This window comes from Podarcis filfolensis, assembly GCF_964270895.1.
Source record: "Podarcis filfolensis genome assembly, chromosome: 7".
Taxonomy (NCBI): Eukaryota; Metazoa; Chordata; class Lepidosauria; order Squamata; family Lacertidae; genus Podarcis; species Podarcis filfolensis.
Genome location: NC_139603.1, coordinates 30303854 through 30323564, shown reverse-complemented (window position 1 = coordinate 30323564; position 19711 = coordinate 30303854). Strand labels below are relative to the sequence as shown.

General features: G+C 40.6%; 1 protein-coding gene across 8 annotated transcripts in view; it reads right to left on the bottom strand.

Annotated features, from left to right (window-relative positions):
- HIVEP1 (HIVEP zinc finger 1) overlaps positions 1-19711 on the bottom strand; it is an 88924-nt gene that overhangs the window by 20604 nt on the left and 48609 nt on the right. For all 8 annotated transcript variants that reach the window (XM_083623658.1, XM_083623657.1, XM_083623656.1 and 5 more), the window contains 2 exons: positions 9414-9467; positions 145-6047 (listed from right to left, as the gene is read on the bottom strand). In XM_083623658.1, coding sequence (XP_083479784.1) covers positions 145-6047; positions 9414-9467 — 5957 coding nt within the window. The remainder of the gene's footprint in view (positions 1-144; positions 6048-9413; positions 9468-19711) is intronic.

Genomic DNA, 19711 nt, shown 5'->3' with positions numbered 1-19711 from the left:
AGTATTAACAATGCACCAACAGAGTTCAACAAGTTTTCCTCCCAAATGCAAATAAGTTATCCTCATTTTAAAGAGCTTATATAAATACTTTAGTATAAACACTTGAATTCCCCCCTCTTAAAATAAATGTTTTATGCATAGTACCTTAAGTAAGTTGTTCTTCCACTTGCTTGAGTAGACCAGTATGTCGGATCTGAAGTTGGTACTTATTGCTAGAGTATAAGATGTTTTTCCAGCTTTCTGTTTTGAATTCAGAAGGGAAAGAGCAAGTTTTGTCGGCAAACCAAGTGGATTGGGATTGTCAGGACTGACAGACCAAGAAGAATAAACTGAAGTCTTTTGGTCATTTTGCAACAGATGCACAGGCTTCCTTTTTAACAAGTAACACCATGTAAAGTTTGTTGTAGTCTTTAGGCTTGGAAAAGATAATCGCTGTATATCATCCGTATTCACGACGGACAAAGCGGCTCCAGATTTTGCTTGGCTCAAAACACTGGACTGTTTATCATCATTCACTTCTGGGGACATCCTCTCTTGACTGTTATCTGGAACCTTTAGAAAGGAAGTCTGAATATTCAGTGAAGTAGATTCAGCTGACTTTCTGACTGCAAACCTTCCAATTTCAGAGATTGATGGGTTATCATATTCTAAAGGCTCCTTTATGAGTGAAGAAGCCCCACACCGAGCAGATTCAGCTGAACCAGGCAGCAGAAGATCTGATGAATTACCAGGTCCAGTGCTTTTATTATCTTGATCTAATGAGAAACCTTCAAGGGGCTCAACTGTGCAGATCTGCCGCACTAAGAGTGGCTTTTTTTGCTTGTTAGGTTCGCTAGCCTTTATGGTCAAAGGATGCAGTGACATAGCACCTGTAGTGCAAGCAGCTCCACTTTCATCTTTAACACGCTTCTGGTGTTTTTCCATGGCAATGTCTAAACTATTGGCTGGCGAGAGCATGCGCTTACTTGAGGCTGTGGCTTCCTGCTGAGGGAAAAGTCCACCAACTGGCACTTTCTGAATCATATTTGAGGACCCCAGGGAAGCTGAATTTTTGCTTTCCGTCTCACAAATCAGATTTTCAAACACAGATGCTGGCTGCGAACTTGGCAAACACCTCAGATGATCTTTGTGGGATTTTGGCAGCTGAGTTTGATCTCTGACTGTTGGCACTGATGCAGTGTTTATTTTACAGAGAGACTGGTTTACCTGATCCCGTGTTACCAAAATTTGAGGAAGGGGTGCAACAGCAGCCAAACCATATGATGGAATATTACTGTGAATGCGCACGGGGATGAAGGGCGCAACATGATACATTCCACCACTGCAATTATCGGGAGCAGTTCGTTGCAAGGGTGGTGCCACATATTGCTTGGACACTTTGTCGTTCAGTTTAGTATGTATTTCTAATGAAGACCCAGTCTGCTCTGTGCCAGCTGCACCTGGAAGACCTAAAGAATATTGCTTTCCTATGTGCGATGCTTTAACTTGAAGCTGATATTTGGGAGCAAAACAGTCTTCTTGCATACTATGCTGACCAGCAACCATGCTCATGCTTTTCTGAGTTCCAAGTGCTGATCCTTTGAAAGCTGATTGGGAATACTGATTGAGTGAAGCTTGCTGGCCAAGATGATGTAAACTAGAGCCTAAAGACCGTTCACTAGAAGGCGGGTTAAGAGAGTTGTTGCTCTTCACTGACTGTGACTCACGCAAAGGCTTGATGTAAGTCTGGGGGTGCTGAGAACTTGAAGACAATTCCTCGGGTTTCCCAGAGCCCTGCAACCTCTGCAAGGACACTGAAGAAATATCTGTTGCAGGACTTATTTGAAAAGAAGTACTTGACATGACATCAGGCTGATTCTTTTCTGGAGCAATATTTAAAGATATCTGTCTTACAAGGGGGCCCCTTCTCCTTTCTAACAAAGGTACATGTCCACTGCCAGAAGTCAGTTTAGAAGTAGAGATCTCTAGAAGTGAGGCAGGCTTGGATGGAACTGCACTTCCGCAGTCAAATGACTTGCTTCTGTAATCGGCAACTTCCATGGACGGCTGGGTGCAGTTAATTTGTTCAGAAGCAGCACGTCGCATTTCTCTGAAATGAGGACCAGGCACACTAAGTGTATTTGAACTTGTAGGAATTGTAAGAAATTCCAAGGATTTATTTGTAGGCTCTGCTTTGGAAGCACTCTCATTCTTAGATACGTCATCTTTATCAAAAGAAGTTGAGAAACTAGATGCACGTGACAAGCTACTCTCCCGACTGAGACTTCTAGAAAGCGTAGATTCAAAGCTCGACTCAGCAGAAGAATGCTCCATTTCAGCCAAGCGAATTCTTTTCTTTTTGGGTGGAAGTTTTTCTGTGGGTAGCTTTGATAAGGTTTCACTACGCTGCGGCCAGTTAAATTTTTCTGTCTTGTCCTGATCACTGCATTGGCTTTCCTGATCTCTATCAGGCTCCTCTGTCACCAGTATTTCAGGAACCTGGATGTTATGCTGGCGAACAAGTCTTAGTGGTTGCATTGGTGCACTCTTTTCATTAGAAGTGACTTGACGTTCATGCAGCTGAACTCTTGAGGCTTCTGCTACTTGAGGACGGTGGGAGGCACTCAGGAGAGAATGCTTCTCTTCTTGAGCTATAATGGTACTCAAGGAATGGAGCTTCACAGCTTTGTTAGCATCCTGAAGGGAAACTGGTGATACCCTTTCAAATGAATCTGATTTTTCAAATGAACTAGGTCTGCTTAAGGAGTTTGTGTGCTGAATTACTGAAATCCCGGCCCCTTGTCTTTTCAGTTCTTTTTTTTCTGGTGCCACTGGAACAGCCTGCTTCTCCCCATGCAACATCATCTTTGGCCCCACAGTCTGCTCTGCGCCATGAGTCTCCAGCTCATCTTGTGCCAGTTTTTGTAAGGAAATACTACGTGAACCTAAAACAGCGGCAGTGTGTTTGGAGACACTGATGGTATTTCCGAGTTTGTTTTGACACTCTGACCCAGCTATGCTCTTTGACAAACTACTACTTGTATCATTTGTCTGCAGTTCATCATCATCATCTCCCACACTTTTCATTTTCCTCCTTTTTCTTATCTGAGATGTCTGCTCCCAGACACCGGTTGAAGTGGCAACTCGATAGTGAAGAATTTGGGGTTGTGTACTGTTCAAGACCGTCTTGTGCTCAGAATCTCGTATAGCTGCCTTGGTTTTTGGTCCATGTAACTCTGAACAATAAAACTTTTTGTGGTTTTCGAAGTTTTCCAGTTTTCTATATCTGTTTCTGCAAGTCTCACACTCAAACATTGTCCCTCGGCCTTGCTGTGACTTTTTTTTATCCACAGTTGACCCTTGTACAAATGATTTGCTTCTTGACATTAAAAATTCACTTGATGTGTTGCATCCATAACTTTCATCTACAGATCGTGTTTGTCCAAAAGTGTGCCCTTCACTGACCGAAGAATCTTCTATTGCTGCTTGCCGAACAAGGGTGCGAGGGTGTCCGCCTTGGAGCTGTGGAGTAGCAGGTCCTGGCACAAAGACATCATCATACAAGGAGCCAATTTTATCATCAAAAGACTGACTTCCACGTAGGGGGTGAGGGGGAGGTATTACATTTGTAGGTACAGCTGAATAACTGGTAGTTGGCATAGAATTACTTCTGGTTATAGGTAAACAGTCAAGAGTTGGTACAGACAGCAGAAAAACCTGCTTTGACTTCTCAGTAGGTGTAAAAGGAGACTTTGGTATATCAGAGCTTGAGCTAGTCCTTCTACTCATAGGCTTTAGGTCAAACTGAAATGAGTCTTTAAAAATGTAGGATTTTGGAGAATCAATACTACCTCTTCTTGAAAGGGATGTTCTCCGCGGCTTCACACTATCCAACTGTTTGTCATCCACTACAGCCTCATTATCAGATATTATCTTTGAAATGCGTTCTTCAAGCATTTTTGTGGCCAGAGGTGGTCTCATCTGGCCAGATGAAAGCAAGGTCTTGTCAACACAAATGGTTTGCACAACAGATGCCACAGTAGTGCTCATTCGTGGCACACAACTTTTACTTGAGTCTTTTTCGGAAGAAGGCAATCCTTTCATAAATGGAGCTGGTGGACTCATGGTCTGATCTGCACTTTCTGAACGTGAAAAGTAGCCTGAATCAGTGCTACCTAAACTTCTGGGGCTCAAGAGACATTTTACTTGCTGATCCTGAGAACAATCTGTTGCCTGCTGTCTTTGTAGTTGCGCATGTATTGCTGTCCCTACAGGGGTCCCAAGCTGTTCCTCGGAAACGCTTGTTTCAGTTTTCTGATGTTGCTTAGCATCAGATTCATTTACCAGCACATGTGTTAAATTTGGTTTCACATTTGTTACTTTCAAGTCCCCTTGTTGTTGTGTTTTAGAAAGTGTAGAGGTGGGATCTGCTACTTTGGGGCTATCTGATCTCAAAGGAGATACATTAACAGGGCAAACAATCACCTTGGGTAAAGCTGTCCTTGGTTGCACAGATGAGTCCTGAAATGAGGAGTCACCCAGCATATATTCCGGATTTCTTAAAGAAATGGGACTACCTTTGTGCAATGAGTCAGAATTGGAAGGTATTTTCACTACATGCACAGGTTCAATTTCTAATGATCCTTGGTCTTCTTGTCTTTCATCAGCTGTGCCTTCATCATCACTGTCACCACTTTCTTCCACATCTGAATGGATGCTAAGTGCTTTGTCAGATTCATGGGAGAGAAACCCACTAGAATCTGGCTGGACGACAAGTCCAAGTTTGATAGCATGAGCATGAGACTTCTTGTGCTTATACAGATTGCTTTTGGTCTTAAATGAAAATCCACAAGTCTCACAAGGATATGGTCGTTCTCCTGTGTGGGAGCGGATGTGCTTTAGGAGAACACTGGGCTTGGCACAAGCCCTGTTACAATACTCACAGACATATTTCCCTAGTTTTTTAGGCTTCTGGACTTTTAGAAGGTTACATATTTGTTCTACACCATGGCTGACAACTGAAGCTATCTGGGCTGAGTTGTACAAGGGAGCTATAGATAATTGGGTGGTAGAGCTAGAGGGATGAACTGACAACGGAGATTTTGCTACTAGCTGGTTTTGAGAAAAAGCCTGAGTAACAGAGGATTGGGGGCTCATTATTGAAGAGGTTACTGCTATGCTGTATATATTCTGGAGTTTGAGATTTTCCAGGTTCGGCTGTTGCACCAGAGAATTAGTGAAACTCTGACATGGAGCAATTTGTTGGTTCTGTTGCCCAGCTTTAGCAAGAACTTGCTCTTGTGAGTGATCAACTGAGGGCATCTGTGCTTGTTCACTCTTCCCTGATGTTGCTACATGCACAGTCTGTGAAGTGCAAGGAAGAAATTGAGATCCAGCTACAAATTCTGGCTGCACCAAAGCAGCATGACTTTGGACACTCAGTGTATTGGATGTGAGACAAGAAGAGGCGCTTGCAGTTTTATTTGGTCTCAGTTTTTCTATTTGCATCCCACTGAAAGGGCACTCTTGTGCTAAGGTGTTCAGCTCAGGCTCCATAGCTTTCAGTAAGACATCGAATGCAGTATTTGTACATGAGGATGAATGACTACAATCAACAAAAGTAATACATTCATTATTGTCAGCCTTGGCTGCACTTGAGATAGCGGAACCCTTCTTCACTGGTAAGTTTAACTGGGATGAACTGTGGTCTTCTACTGGCCATTTATTCAAGTCCAAGGATTGAGGTAACAGAGACAATTTGGGGTGCACCAAAGTCTCAGATTTGGACGTTTTAATAGCTACCTCACTGCTAAGCACCCCCTCATTTTGTTTGTTTTGTTTCCCATTCTGCGTTGCCAAACTGTGCACTTCTTTTAGGAGCTCTGAAGTATCAGGAAGGATGTTAGACAATGAAGAAGGCTCTTCTACTTTTTCTTTAAGCTTTGCCCGAGCTGGAGTTCTCAAAGGCGATTTTGGTATTTTCGTCAGGTGATTCTCAGTTACAATCTTTTTACGTTTCACACCTTTAACTGTGTCCGTGCTCCCTCTTGTAACAGCCTTGGAGATTTCTGTCAAACACAAAGAAATAAAAGTCAAATGGTGATTCTGCAAATATTATCAGCATCATTTACATAGTACTTTCAACATATTAAATGTTACCCAACCTTTACCCACACCTTGTTACCTATTTAATGCCATTCCATTTAGCAATATAGGAACTGAGGCAGAAGATAGTAATTTGCTCAAGAGTACCTAAAGTTCGTGAGTCTGAGCCGAGTTTGAATTTAATACAGCATTTCACTGAACCACACTAGTTTTAAGTACATTCTTAATTTACAGAATTTGCTTCAGAGACCCCTCCCAAACTTATTTCAGTTCTTGTACATATTAATTATATTCCATTTTCATCATGTTTTCATTACCACTATACAAACCATTTGCTCAGTTAACTGCATTAAATATGAATGAAATTCATTAGGATGAATCTTGGTCCAACAATGTTCCCTCCTCATCTTGTCTCTGGGTGTGCTCAAGAGTAACTCCATTAAAACCAATGCTTTTCACTCACGACTAACTTTATTGATTTCAGTGGGTCTATCTTGAGTGGATAATATAGATACTAGTTCACAGTTTGGACACTCTGGTCCTTGGTCCCCTCCAAAATCTATTATACAGGCCCTAAGGCTGGTGATATATTGATAAGATTGTCCAAAAACGGTTTGAAGTCCATATTGAGATATTGGTTTCATAATTTTTGACCTGTTGATATATTGTGAATCATGAAGTGTGTGGGTGTGGGTGTGAAAAACCGTGAAACCAGCTAATGCCTTTACATAGCTCCATCCTTATTTTGGACATTGTTATATATCACAAAGTTCAGCTGGTGATATATCATAATGTTGAAAACCGTTCACCTCTACACAGTTCCATCCTTATTTCAGGCATCATGATATATTGATATATCACAATGATTAACTGGTGAAATATTGTGATGTTGAAAACCAGTTATCGTCCAGCCTTAATGGGCCCACCTTCAGCACATGGGACTGTTTCTAAGCTGCTCTATTCAAATGAAATAGTTCGTCAACAAGAAATACTACGGCAGAGATGGGGAACCAGTGGTTCTCCAGTGTTGCTGGACTCCCACCATCCTTGATGGCTGTGACTGCTGGGAGCTGGTGTTCAACTATATTTGGAAGGCCACATGTTCCCCATTCCTAAGAGAATACAAAACATAATTCTGCAACCAAGTCTTCATTTGAGTCAGGTGGGGAAGGCAAATATCTAAAAGGCATTCGCACTTCTGGCCTCTAGACCTTTAAAAGATTCACTTGAAAACATTTGAATGGAAGAGTTTCTTTTGTTGAGACGTTGTTGTACTCAGCAAAAATCAATGCATTCATGTATTCTTTCTTCATATTTAAGACAGAATTGTCAGAATAGCTTTGAAAGATTAAGTGCTAAATTAAGCACACTCAGTGTGTTTTCTTCTCTATTGTCAAAACAATCCCAGCTCTGCTGGGTCTGGCACCCGTTACTGATTTACTGAGTAGATTTCAGCAGTGAGAGATTTAAAGCATATGCACTTACAAATGTTATGTTTTCTTCAAGAATCATCAGCAGAAATTAACTTCTCCATTCAGACAAGAATTTAAGAGCAATGATCTTGAATTAGAATACTAGGTCAATGGTATGGAAATGACTAAGACACAGAATTTAGATGGGGGAAAGGCAGCTGGGACTGGATATCAAACAAGTTGCAGGAAGACATGGCCACAGTGAATACAACTGTGGACAACCCAATGCTTCTTCCTCAGGCACAATATGTTTCAGCCTAGAAAACATGTAAAGTTGAGCAGTCAAAGGAATGAGGACAGACTGAAGTGGGGCAGCAATATACAGATTCACCCAACAAGAAACAGAATGGGATGAATGAAACCTGACTGAGACAGAAGGAACAACCAGCTTGCTGTAGCCTAGTTACATTGGGGAAACTTGATACCTTTCAAGAATTTATTTTGCTTTTAAAATTAAGCTATGACCTGGGTTAGCAGAAATGGACAACAGTACATATTCATGCTTGGAGAAACCCAGTGATGTATAAAATAAAGGCTTTGGTTACCTAGATACCCTTTAAAGTATTAGTTATCTTTACTGGGCCATCACTGTCAATGTGGCACTAAAATAAAGGTATTGCTGTATGTAGAGATGGCTAAGGCTTATGTAAGTTGTGCCCTACTAAAAGTGCAAAATAATATACAGTAAGTTATTCTAGGCAATGGGTTTTTATTCAGTACTAACAAAATGCTGTAAGTTATATGTATTTGGAGGCAAGGCTTGTATACTGCTGGCAAATCACATTGAACCCGTGTCAATGAGAGCCAGGCAATCCAGTGTCAGATACAGAGAGCAGGTTTTGTGTTTAAACCTGGTAATAATTTGCAGTGTAAAAGACCATAAACTAAGGGCTGATTTCACTTTTTGTGCTCTGGGACATATAACCAAGTATTCAATATATGCTGGCCCTTACAAGATGTTTGGAATCAGGGGAGAATGTGTGTCTTAAATTTAAAAGCCCTGAAGCTGTAGATTGAGCCCTTTCTGGCAGCTGCCTCAAAAGGGTTTATTTGGGTATATGTGTGTTTTTAAAGAGACATATACACAATTCAACACTAATAACCTTACGCAGAGACCTCAGGATGGAGGCCTTAGCTTCCTTCCCTTTCAGAGCTCCGCAAAAAAATCCCTGTGACGATCATTTACCAGTAACAGGTTTTTAGGAAACTTGAATGAAAATGGTCAAAATTTAAATTCCAAATCAACACCCAAGTTTTCAAGACTGGTGGATGCCAATGATGGAAATACAAAATAATCAGTAAGGAACATGGTAGTAACAATATCAACATATTCCAAGCAGCTAAAATTATTCCAAGCAAGTTCCAAATGACGCAAATATGGAGAGAACTTTAATAATTATTAAACTAAGTTCTTTCAGTCCATTTAGCAAGAATACTTTGAGGATAAGGTAATAAGATTGCATCATCAACAGCTGCTTAAAATTTAGGGAAGATAAAATTATCACAGTTAGTTATTAGTCATTATAGCTAAGTGAAATCCCCATCTTCTTAGACCTTCTGCTCCTGAACAATTTCTGGGGGACAAGAACAAGAGAGGCATCTGATTGGCTACTGTGGGGAACAGGAGGTCAGACTGGGCTAGTCAGCATGGTGCCCTCCAGGTGTCGTTGGACTCACATTCCCATCAGCCGCAGCCAACATGTCCAATGGTCAGGAATGGCTGGCCACTGCATCTGCAATGTGAGCTGATGATGGTCTTTCATTATTAGTATTATTTGCATATCATTATTTATCATTATTATTATTATGGGATTGCTGGAGAAAGGGTGCAGGAAGAGAAACAGTGGTGTGTTTTACCTTTCTGTGAGTCTTCTGTTTCATTAAGTTCTTTTTGTGCTTCTTCAATTTTGTCTAATGAAAACAAAAAGTAAATCAGAAGAGGAGGAAACATACTTTGATCACAAATTGTTTTAATTTCTTCCCCTCACTTTGTTGAATAAACACTTGTAAAAAAAAAACACCAACCCCCCCCCTTTTTAACATTATTGAACAGTTTACCCATCCTCATATACAATGCGAACACTGTTCGTTGGAAGTGTAAGGAAGGCAACCAAAATGACTGATGAACTGGAACAACTACCCCATGAGGAAAGTTTACAAGGCTTGGGGCTTTTTAGCTTATTATTTTTATCATTTATTTTTATTACATTTCTATCTTGATCCCCCCCCCCCGCAAAGAGAGACAAAAGCATAGACAAAATGGTAAGTGGGGGAGGTATTGTGGAAAAAGCAGGTAAGTACATAAATTTGAAGGCCCATAAACAAACCAGGAAAATTGGTTTGCCATCTATCTACCCCAAATTTTCTGGATTATTTTCCAGGCCTTCACATTTCTAGACAGGGGTATGCTTTTTCATCTCTCATATTGCACAGTACTTCTTCACACAACACATAGTCAAACTATGGGATTTTTCTCCCACAAGGTGTTGTGATGTGTACCAACTTGGATGGCTTTAAAAGGGAATTAAGACGAGCTCATGGTGGATAAAGCTATTAATGGCTACTAGTCATGATGACTATATGTTACTTCCAGTGTCAGAAGCAGTATGCATCTGAATTCCAGCGGCTGTGAAACATGAGGAGGAAAGGGTTATTGTGCAAACAACCTGCCTATGGGCTTCCTTTGAGAAGAGAATGCTGGACTAGATAGGCCTTTGATCTTATCTAGCAGTGCTCTTATGTTCTTAGGGAAAGCCATCCTACTCCGAAAGCTTAGGCCATGCAGCCCATTTAAAACTACATTAATATTAATGTCAATTAGCGCAGCCCATTAGTGGCTATGCTTCTGGCTACAAGTGTATGTCTGAAGAAATAGGGCTTAATAATGTATCCATGAAAATACTCAGGCTGTAATAAAAATCCAGGAGGCAGGAGTTTCACGTTAAGGAATAATCACAAAGACTGATGCTATTCAAATACATAATGTGGGTGGGATTATGCGGTGCTTTCAGAGGATGTAAAAGATCAGAATGCGACAAAGGAAAATAGGTGGTTACAAATATATGTAGGGTTCAAGCAGTTTGGGATTTCAATCACTGATACTTAAACTACTGGAGTAAAATCTTCAAAGTCTTAGTCCTGAAAATAAGAGGTGTCAGAAGTTAAGGTTCCTTACATCTGGATTCTACAGGAAAATGTTACCAGATGTCAAAATTGCAAGTAAGATATAAACAGTAGGGAAAAGGAGAAAAATTTTAAAAGTTCTCTTCTGCACATCTTTGAAACTCTAAATGAACATAAGGTTTAAATCAATGCCTCTTTTTCTGAACAAAACAGCGGGAAACGCCTCAAAGAAGTCCCTGTAAATTTACTTGGAAAAGATCAGTAAACGCTAGTATACTTATGATGCCTCAATCACATTTATTCTGGTATTGCCCAGAGTGACCTCAATATATTAACATACTGATCTAAACCTTCACGCTGGCACAGCATCCCACTTCAGGCTATGGCATCAGCATCGTTGTAAGCATGTCCTCATTGTAAGCACTTTCTGGCTTGATCCAGAACCTCATTTAATAAGAAAGTAATATTCTGACCCGTCTGTGTTCACTGAATATTAACTGTCTCTTTCCTGGTTCCGATTATGGCAGAGAACAGATATGATGAAAAGTGGGTTAGAAATAATAGTATCATAGAACTGTAGAGTTGGAAGGGACTCCAAGGGTCATCTAGTCCAACCCCCCGCGATGCAGGAATCTCAACCAAAGCATCCATGAGTGATGGCCTCCCAACCTCTGCTTAAAAACGTCCAATGAAGGAGAGTCCACAACCTCCCGAGGGAGCTATTCCACTGTAAATAATTAAATATACATACATACATAAATGGCTACCATTATTTGTTGTGTATGTTTTCCAAGTGCTTCTGCCCCCAAAGGGCTCCCTTTCTCAGTGACTTTTCAGCACTCCTTGCAAAAATATTTAGCTTTAAAGTGCCCTCTTTCCTATTACAATAAAGTGACAGAAGCTTTGTTTTGATCCAAGCCATGGGGTATCTAAATAGTTCAGTGAACACTTCTGAAGAAACTTTATTATTCCTTATTATTTGATTTTCTAGTTGCCTTACAGTCCCTGTTCTAACTCATCCCCATGACAACCACAGAGACAGGTTGCTATCCTTTTCATATCACCTTACAGAGACCAAAGAAGACTTGTTCAAGGTCATCCACAAAATCCCTGTCTGAGCTGGGATTTGATTCAAGACCAGGCACTTTTGCTGTATATGTGAGTGTTATAATCTCATTTCCAGAGTATGTTGACACTTATAATTTTTATTATTTTAGATTGTGGTAGTGGGGGAAAGACTGTTGAAGATTTGGATTTAACAATTAAAAAGTTTTATGAACAGTAAAAACAGACACACTACCTGTAGAGAAGATTATAATTTGGGATAATCAAATCCAGCAAAAGGAAACCATACCTCAAATACTGATGTCCACTGTGTTTCAGTATCATTGCAGGTGTGTAGGGCAGATACAACGAGAGCATTACATATCTGTTCAAAATCCTTATACATCACCAATGATTTCTGATGGCAGTCAAGAGCACAACCCATTCCAAAGTGGTTGTCACTTAAAAACAATTAGGGTACAGGGGAGCTGTTGTATTGTGATACCCAAAGAGAGCTAATTTTACCATTATTAAGGAAATTACCTGGCCGCTCAGAGGAAACTTATGCTAAATACCTTCTTGCCAATAAAGATCAGGATATCATCAGGCCTGTTGCAAAATTCTGTTTTATAGCACCAAGGACAAGACAGGCTGTGGTGACAGTGGTGGCCAGCGAATGAGTACTGATTTTAATCACTGGGATACAGATTTTAGCTGAAGGAGTGTTATTTTTAATGTAAATAAGTTTATAGGGGAATTTTAATTACATCTGCTTCTTCATGCGGATGTGGCATAAGTTGTTGTTGTTGTTGCTGCTGTTAATTTGCTGTCTGGTCTTTGACCTCAATAAAGATTGATTGATTAGAACCTTTTCCAGTCTGAGGGTCAGTGTCCCTTCTGTGAAACCTTTCAGGGGCCACATACTGGTCGGCAGGCATGAACAGCAAGCAGAACAACAAATGTAATTTTTATATATGTACAACAAGCTAGGTTCTACTCTCTCTCTCTTTCTCTCTCTCTCCTCCATTCCAATAATCAATAAGCATTATCAGAGTTCATTCTAGCCAGGTTGTGGGTTACTTCACTTGGGTTGTGAAGGAAGGCCAATGTGGGGTGTGGCCTGGGAAGAGCTCTTTTACTGTTCTGTTGAATAATGTCCAACACTTTGGTACCCTTTACCTGTATGTGTTCTAGGAAAAGTATATCAACAGTAGAGCAATAATTTCACTTCACAAGTCTTAATAATGATGCTGCTGTACTGGTATAGCCTTTGTAAGTGTCATTTTATCTCGGCATCATTTTGTCAACTTGCGCCGAGGTTTTTACGTTGTATGTCATCTGTCTTTCTCGCAGACAGTCTGCTGCCTAGTTCGTGATTTGCCATATTATGCTTGTGAGTTCAATTTATTTATCTCAGCTGAAAGCATTTAAAATCAACAGGGGGCACATCAGTACAGCTTTCCAGTTTGCTGACATCAGTTACTGGGTGAACCTCTAAAATGTCAGCACTGTTGAAATTACTTCTGAGTAGCCATTTAGAGGATTGCACCTTCCTTTTTATCCATGTAAGCTCTAGACCTAACATACACCATGATGCTAGTGTTCAAAATTTGAGTTTGTAAGTTTTTTGAGAGCAACCTTTGGCAACCTGGCACCTTCCACATCTTTTGGACTACAATCTCCAACAGCCCTAGCCAGCACGGGTTGGTGAAGGCTGTTCTTGTGTTTCCAGCAGATAGAACAAATTACACTAGCAGTAAATAGGAACAGTAAATGAGCAAAACACATACAGTACCTCCAACTTCCAGTGCCCATATCGCCTATGCCAAATTGTAAGGATGACAATTAGTAAGAAAAGGTAAAAGATGTATTGGGAACTGCACTTTCAAACTAGCAGACTAATGAGCAAAACAATTAGTCTCTAAATGCTAATTTGTACTGCTAGACAAACATTTGTTATAGCTAAGAACAGAAGCCAAGGAAAAATGTGTCCCTCCTATGTTCCGTATTTCTGCTTGTGACCTTGAATGAACTCTATACAAGAAAACATGTGGACTGCCGACATAAGAGCTAATTTGCAGCTGATAAGAGAATTAGAGAAAAGTGGACTCGAAAACTTGACTGAACTCTGAATCGGAAATCACAGAATCATAGAATCATAGAGTTGGAAGAGACCACAAGGGCCATCGAGTCCAACCCCCTGCCAAGCAGGAAACACCATCAGAGCACTCCTGACATATGGTTGTCAAGCCTCTGCTTAAAGACCTCCAAAGAAGGAGACTCCACCACACTCCTTGGCAGCAAATTCCACTGTCGAACAGCTCTTACTGTCAGGAAGTTCTTCCTAATGTTTAGGTGGAATCTTCTTTCTTGTAGTTTGGATCCATTGCTCCGTGTCCGCTTCTCTGGAGCAGCAGAAAACAACCTTTCTCCCTCCTCTATGTGACATCCTTTTATATATTTGAACATGGCTATCATATCACCCCTTAACCTCCTCTTCTCCAGGCTAAACATGCCCAGCTCCCTTAGCCGTTCCTCATAAGGCATCGTTTCCAGGCCTTTGACCATTTTGGTTGCCCTCCTCTGGACACGTTCTAGTTTTTCAGTGTCCTTCTTGAACTGTGGTGCCCAGAACTGGACACAGTACTCCAAGTGAGGTCTGACCAGAGCAGAATACAGTGGCACTATTACTTCCCTTGATCTAGATGCTATACTCCTATTGATGCAGCCCAGAATTGCATTGGCTTTTTTAGCTGCCGCATCACACTGTTGGCTCATGTCAAGTTTGTGGTCAACCAAGACTCCTAGATCCTTTTCACATGTACTGCTCTCAAGCCAGGTGTCACCCATCTTGTATTTGTGCCTCTCATTTTTTTTGCCCAAGTGCAATACTTTACATTTCTCCTTCTTAAAATTCATCTTGTTTGTTTTGGCCCAGTTCTCTAATCTGTCAAGGTCGTTTTGAAGTGTGATCCTGTCCTCTGGGGTGTTAGCCACCCCTCCCAGTTTGGTGTCATCTGCAAATTTGATCAGGATGCCCTTGAGTCCATCATCCAAGTCGTTGATAAAGATGTTGAATAAGACCGGGCCCAAGACAGAACCCTGTGGCACCCCACTAGTCACTCTTCTCCAGGATGAAGAGGAACCATTGATGAGCATTGGTAACATTTTTGTTGTTGAAACAATGACAGATGAAACTACAATTTCTGGGAAAGCTAAACAGCAACATTTAACAAGTAACTAGTCTCATATATACAAGTTATTTAAAGCAACAAAAACAACCTAAGTAGACCATTGGACACAGGCCAGTGACGATGATACCAATGTAACTATGTTGTCAAAAGAACTGGTCTTATATGTGATCTTGGCAACCAGAACAGTAATTGCAACTCAAGGGAAAACAGCTCAAAATATTACACTGGACGCTTGGTACCACTTACTGTACTCTGGAATAAATCTATAGTGGAGGAAACCATGTATAATCTGAGATTTTGAAAAGGACTAGAAACTCCAGACACTTTTTTATTCCTTTATGACACACACAGCAGAACCATCGTTTTCAAGGCAACCCTCGTCACAAGCCTGGCAAATCTGGAAGTAGACTTGATGATTTGATAAAACTGATAATCTTTACATGCACTTCATATGCAACTACACACTCTACGTGCCTATTTCTTAGTTTTGTTTCTCATCTTTTAATTTCTGTCTGCTGTTATAATAAAATGAAAAAGTTAACGAAAAAGAAAAAAGATAAATCACTGCTCATTCTCATTGGTTTAGAAATGGAAACTGCAGCATCTCCCTGAAAGACACTGTGTCTGTGTTAATTGTTTTTTAAAATCTGAGGAGAAGCAGCCATTGGGCAAACGACATGGTAGCAAAGGTCACTAGTTGAATCATTAGATTAAGACATCCATTTACAGTACACAAGTAGCATTACATAATGGCTTTACTTCTCATTACTGAGAGCAACTCTTATTTGTTTCCCAGAATAGGATTTGTTACTATATTCAGTTCAGTAAGATATTAGCTGTGGCAACAAATGTTTTTTATTGATAATTTACTTTAATATTATTTCAATAATATAAACTACTCACAAAACTTCAAGGGGGGGGTCCACACATGATAATGTATCAATCTATCTCCTAAATGACAAGTGTTTGAGAATAATGATATCTGGATGATTCCCAGGCTATAATCATGATTCCACTTGAGCTCATAGGAGTTCTAACATTGATTACAGTAGCAACAGGAATGATTCTTTGGTGTTTAAGAATGCACAACCAGGATGTACATCTGTGCGGGTTCCTTCCTGTGCTTACATTTGCTAACTTATTTTTAATTATATAATAAATCCTATTTGTGAAACCACAGGAATCAATTTCTTGGTGACATTATAGTCTCTCCAAAGCCAGGTAAGCTACCTGCAAAATGTGTAAACCAGCAAAGTAAAAACAAGCAATGTGACGTTTTATACGGAGCAGAAGGTATTAAAATGCACCTACAGAGGTCAGGCAGGCACAATTTATGATGGAAAAATTCCTACACGTGTACTGGCATATTAATGATTTTGTTAAGTATACAACCTCTGTTACTAAGATGGTCTCATGTCTCTGTGCTTTGAGACTCAAGAGTCTGGTTGAGCTTGTATTCAATTAGCAAGAAGGCTGTCATGATTTCTGGATTCAAAAGCCTTCTCTGTCCTATTGATAGCAGGTTTATCAGGCCCCACATGGATTGGTAAACTCATTATCCTTTAATTTTTGAGGGTTCTAAGTTCTGCCTTATGTCAAATGTTCTTCTGAGAAGAGGAACAGCAAAAACCTGTCTACCACCTAGGTCTTAAGTATCAACTTTTGGTACCTTAATTCTTGAAGATGTTGTCCTAAGGGAGAAAAGGATGTTGTTTTTAAGAACTGCATTAAAACCTATCTGAAGGCTTAACTATGTTTTTGATGGAGGAGAAAATTAATTACCGTATTTTTTGCACCATAGGGCGCACCCAGTTTTTAGGGGGGGGGGAATCAAGAAAAAAAATATTTCCCCCCCAGCCCCAAAGAGCAGCGTACAGGCTGCACACAACCTCTCCTTGCGGAGGGGTTGCGCGCAGCTATGGAAGAAGGCAAGGCAGCGAGCGGGATGGATCCCGCTCGCTGTTTTGGCTTCCCCTTTAGCCCCGTGCAGCCTCTCCTTGCCGGGAGACGCTGTGCAGGGCTAAAGAAGCCATAGCCCCATGCAGCCTCTCCCTGCCGGAGGGGTTGCACACGGCTATGGCACAAGCCTGCATTCGCTCCATAGGACGCACACACATTTCCCCTCAATTTTTGGAGGGGAAAAACTGCGTCCAATAGAGCGAAAAATACGGTAGTACCTGTATAGTTTCATGGGGAACTGTGTTACAGTTGGCCATGATCACAGTATTATTACATTTTTTGCCCACCTTTCCTCCAGGAGCTCAAGGTGGCTTACATGAGTCTCCCCCTCCCCATTTTATCCTCACAACAACCCTGTGAGACAGGTTAAGCTGAGAGACAGACTGTGAATGGTCTCAAATGACAGCTGAGTGGGGGGGGGGGGTTGAATCCTGGACTCTACCCACCACACTAAACTAGATTTGAAATATTTCATACGTAATATTACATAAAAAGCAGTCCCAGTTGCTACTGGGTGGCCTTTCAGGTGGAGTTCATTTTCAAACACTAACATGCCACATAAATTTGATATTCATCCATACAGCTTCCCTTTTCCCTATAGAGAAGACAACTTTGCTTTCTAATCTGAATATGTATTATGCAGCCTACTTGATAACAATCAAGTGCACAGCACAGACGTATCTTACAAATCCTACTAACACACATTAAAGTTACACTGAAAACTGGCCCTCAGTTCAATTTTATTATCATTCAAGAACATACACCAAGCAGTCTCCAACCTTTCACATATGAAAACAGGGGAACTCCTGTATTCAAATGAATGGGGCTAGAGTCTATCAGCCCAGTTTAGGCCAATAGTAGGCTGAACACAAAAGCAGGCCAGAGAAAATCCAGGCTTAAACATGCCAAAATCATAAAGTGGGAACTAAAAGCACAGACAAGCAGGTGGTTCATTTTATTAACAAAAGTTGCAACCCATGTAATTTGGATTTCATTTGTCTCAGTGGAAACATATGTTTGGGCACCATCAGAATTATAAATATACAGTATCTCACAAATGCTTTACAGAATAGCATGGTAGGCATAGTCAGTTCCTTTGTGATGCCTGCTTCCTGGGCTTTAGCTACCATGTGTGTTTATCAGTACAAAAAACAAAAATGATTTAAAAATCAACAGGCCCTTGGCTTGCTATAGCATATCCAGGTGAGAAGAGTGGAGAACCACCATGCCAAAATTAGGCAGAAAGGAGGACAGAGGACAATTGCATGTTGAAGGTGCATCACAGAGAGTCCACCTAGAGCAAGTGGAAAGAGAAGGCCTAATTCTATGAATCTCACTTATGGAATTTCTTAGGGGGAAAGCATATTTCTAAGAGGAAATTATCAGATTCACTATGATCAAAGTGGCTACCTGGCAAAGCTAAATAGTCCAAATCAAGAATCTGCCAGCTATTCTGTACATGAAATATAAAGGGCACTGACTATTTTGGAGCCTTTTCAGAGGAATGTTTTACTACTTCAGTGTTCTTTTATCCCGCCCCCCTCCAGGGTAAAATTGTAAATATTTGTGTAAGCTTCCCAGAGCCCTTCAGAATAGCCCTATCAATTAGTCTAAACAAACAGTTGTGTGCACATAAAGCAAGCAAAGGTTTCCATTAATGACATTTACATCTATATCTTCCATCCCAAAATGTTCCAAAGACAGGACAGAGTGAAAGAAAATGGTGCATCAGGCCAATATCTGTAATTTTATTGTTGTTACTAAGTTATTAACCACCTTAAGTACAGTTTCTGTAGAAAGGCAGAGTATAAATTGTAACAAATTAAGTTATGAAGGAGGAGAATCACACTCAGTACATTTCCCTATCCTACTATAAACATACATAGAAATGTTATTACTGCATTTGGTCCCCCCCAGATAGGTCACTTTGGTGTTGCAAACGCAGCAAAAACCACAGGGGAGGAGGCAGTTATGAGTTACCAGTCTCTGCAGCCACAGCAGGTGATATAATTCTTCAGTGGTTTGACTTCACCCTTGGTGGTATGGTCGTCTCTCAAGACAGACAGATGCCAACAAAAATTTGATGCTATTCTTGGTAATCCAGCAAGGTGTCAGTGGTCTGGTTTGCACATAAACCATTGGTTAATATTATGTATGAACCTCGCCCAGCAAATTAACTATGATTTATTAGCTATGGTTAAGACTTGCTTGTTAATCAAGGTTTGCTGGTTGATAAACTTTAGTTACAGTTAACCGTAGCTTATCATTTTGAGAACGTCCTCCTTACGTATGGCTAAGGAGCTGTCACCACTCAAAAGCAACAAAAGCTGTGATGGAAGAGTGGGGGGAAATTATTATTATTATTTATTGAATTTATATACCATCCTAAACCAGGAGGTCTCAGGGCATTTTAGAGAACAAATTCAAACCACTCTCAAGGCTTGACTGCTCTTGCTGCCGTTTTTAATTATTACGTGATGTACAACCTGAGGTTTAACTCTGGTTAATATTAACTACGGTTAACATTTACCATGGTGTTGTTATGTGTGAACCAGGCCTGAATCTGCTAGTCACCCAACCCTCATTACTAACGGACCATCAGGAGGAGTTTTCTGGCTTAGCATTACAGTCATGTGGCTACCCCCTAGCCACAATGATAATGATACTTGCTTTAGTCAAATATGCAGGGGTTTCACATCACTGGCCACTACCTATATTTTCAGATGCTTGGTAATTGCAATCTAAACGGAGTATTTAGAATTGCACTTTTAGTGATTTGTCACAGGTTGAGGGGAAACAGATGGGCTCAAACAGATGGTGCTTCAAGAATATCTT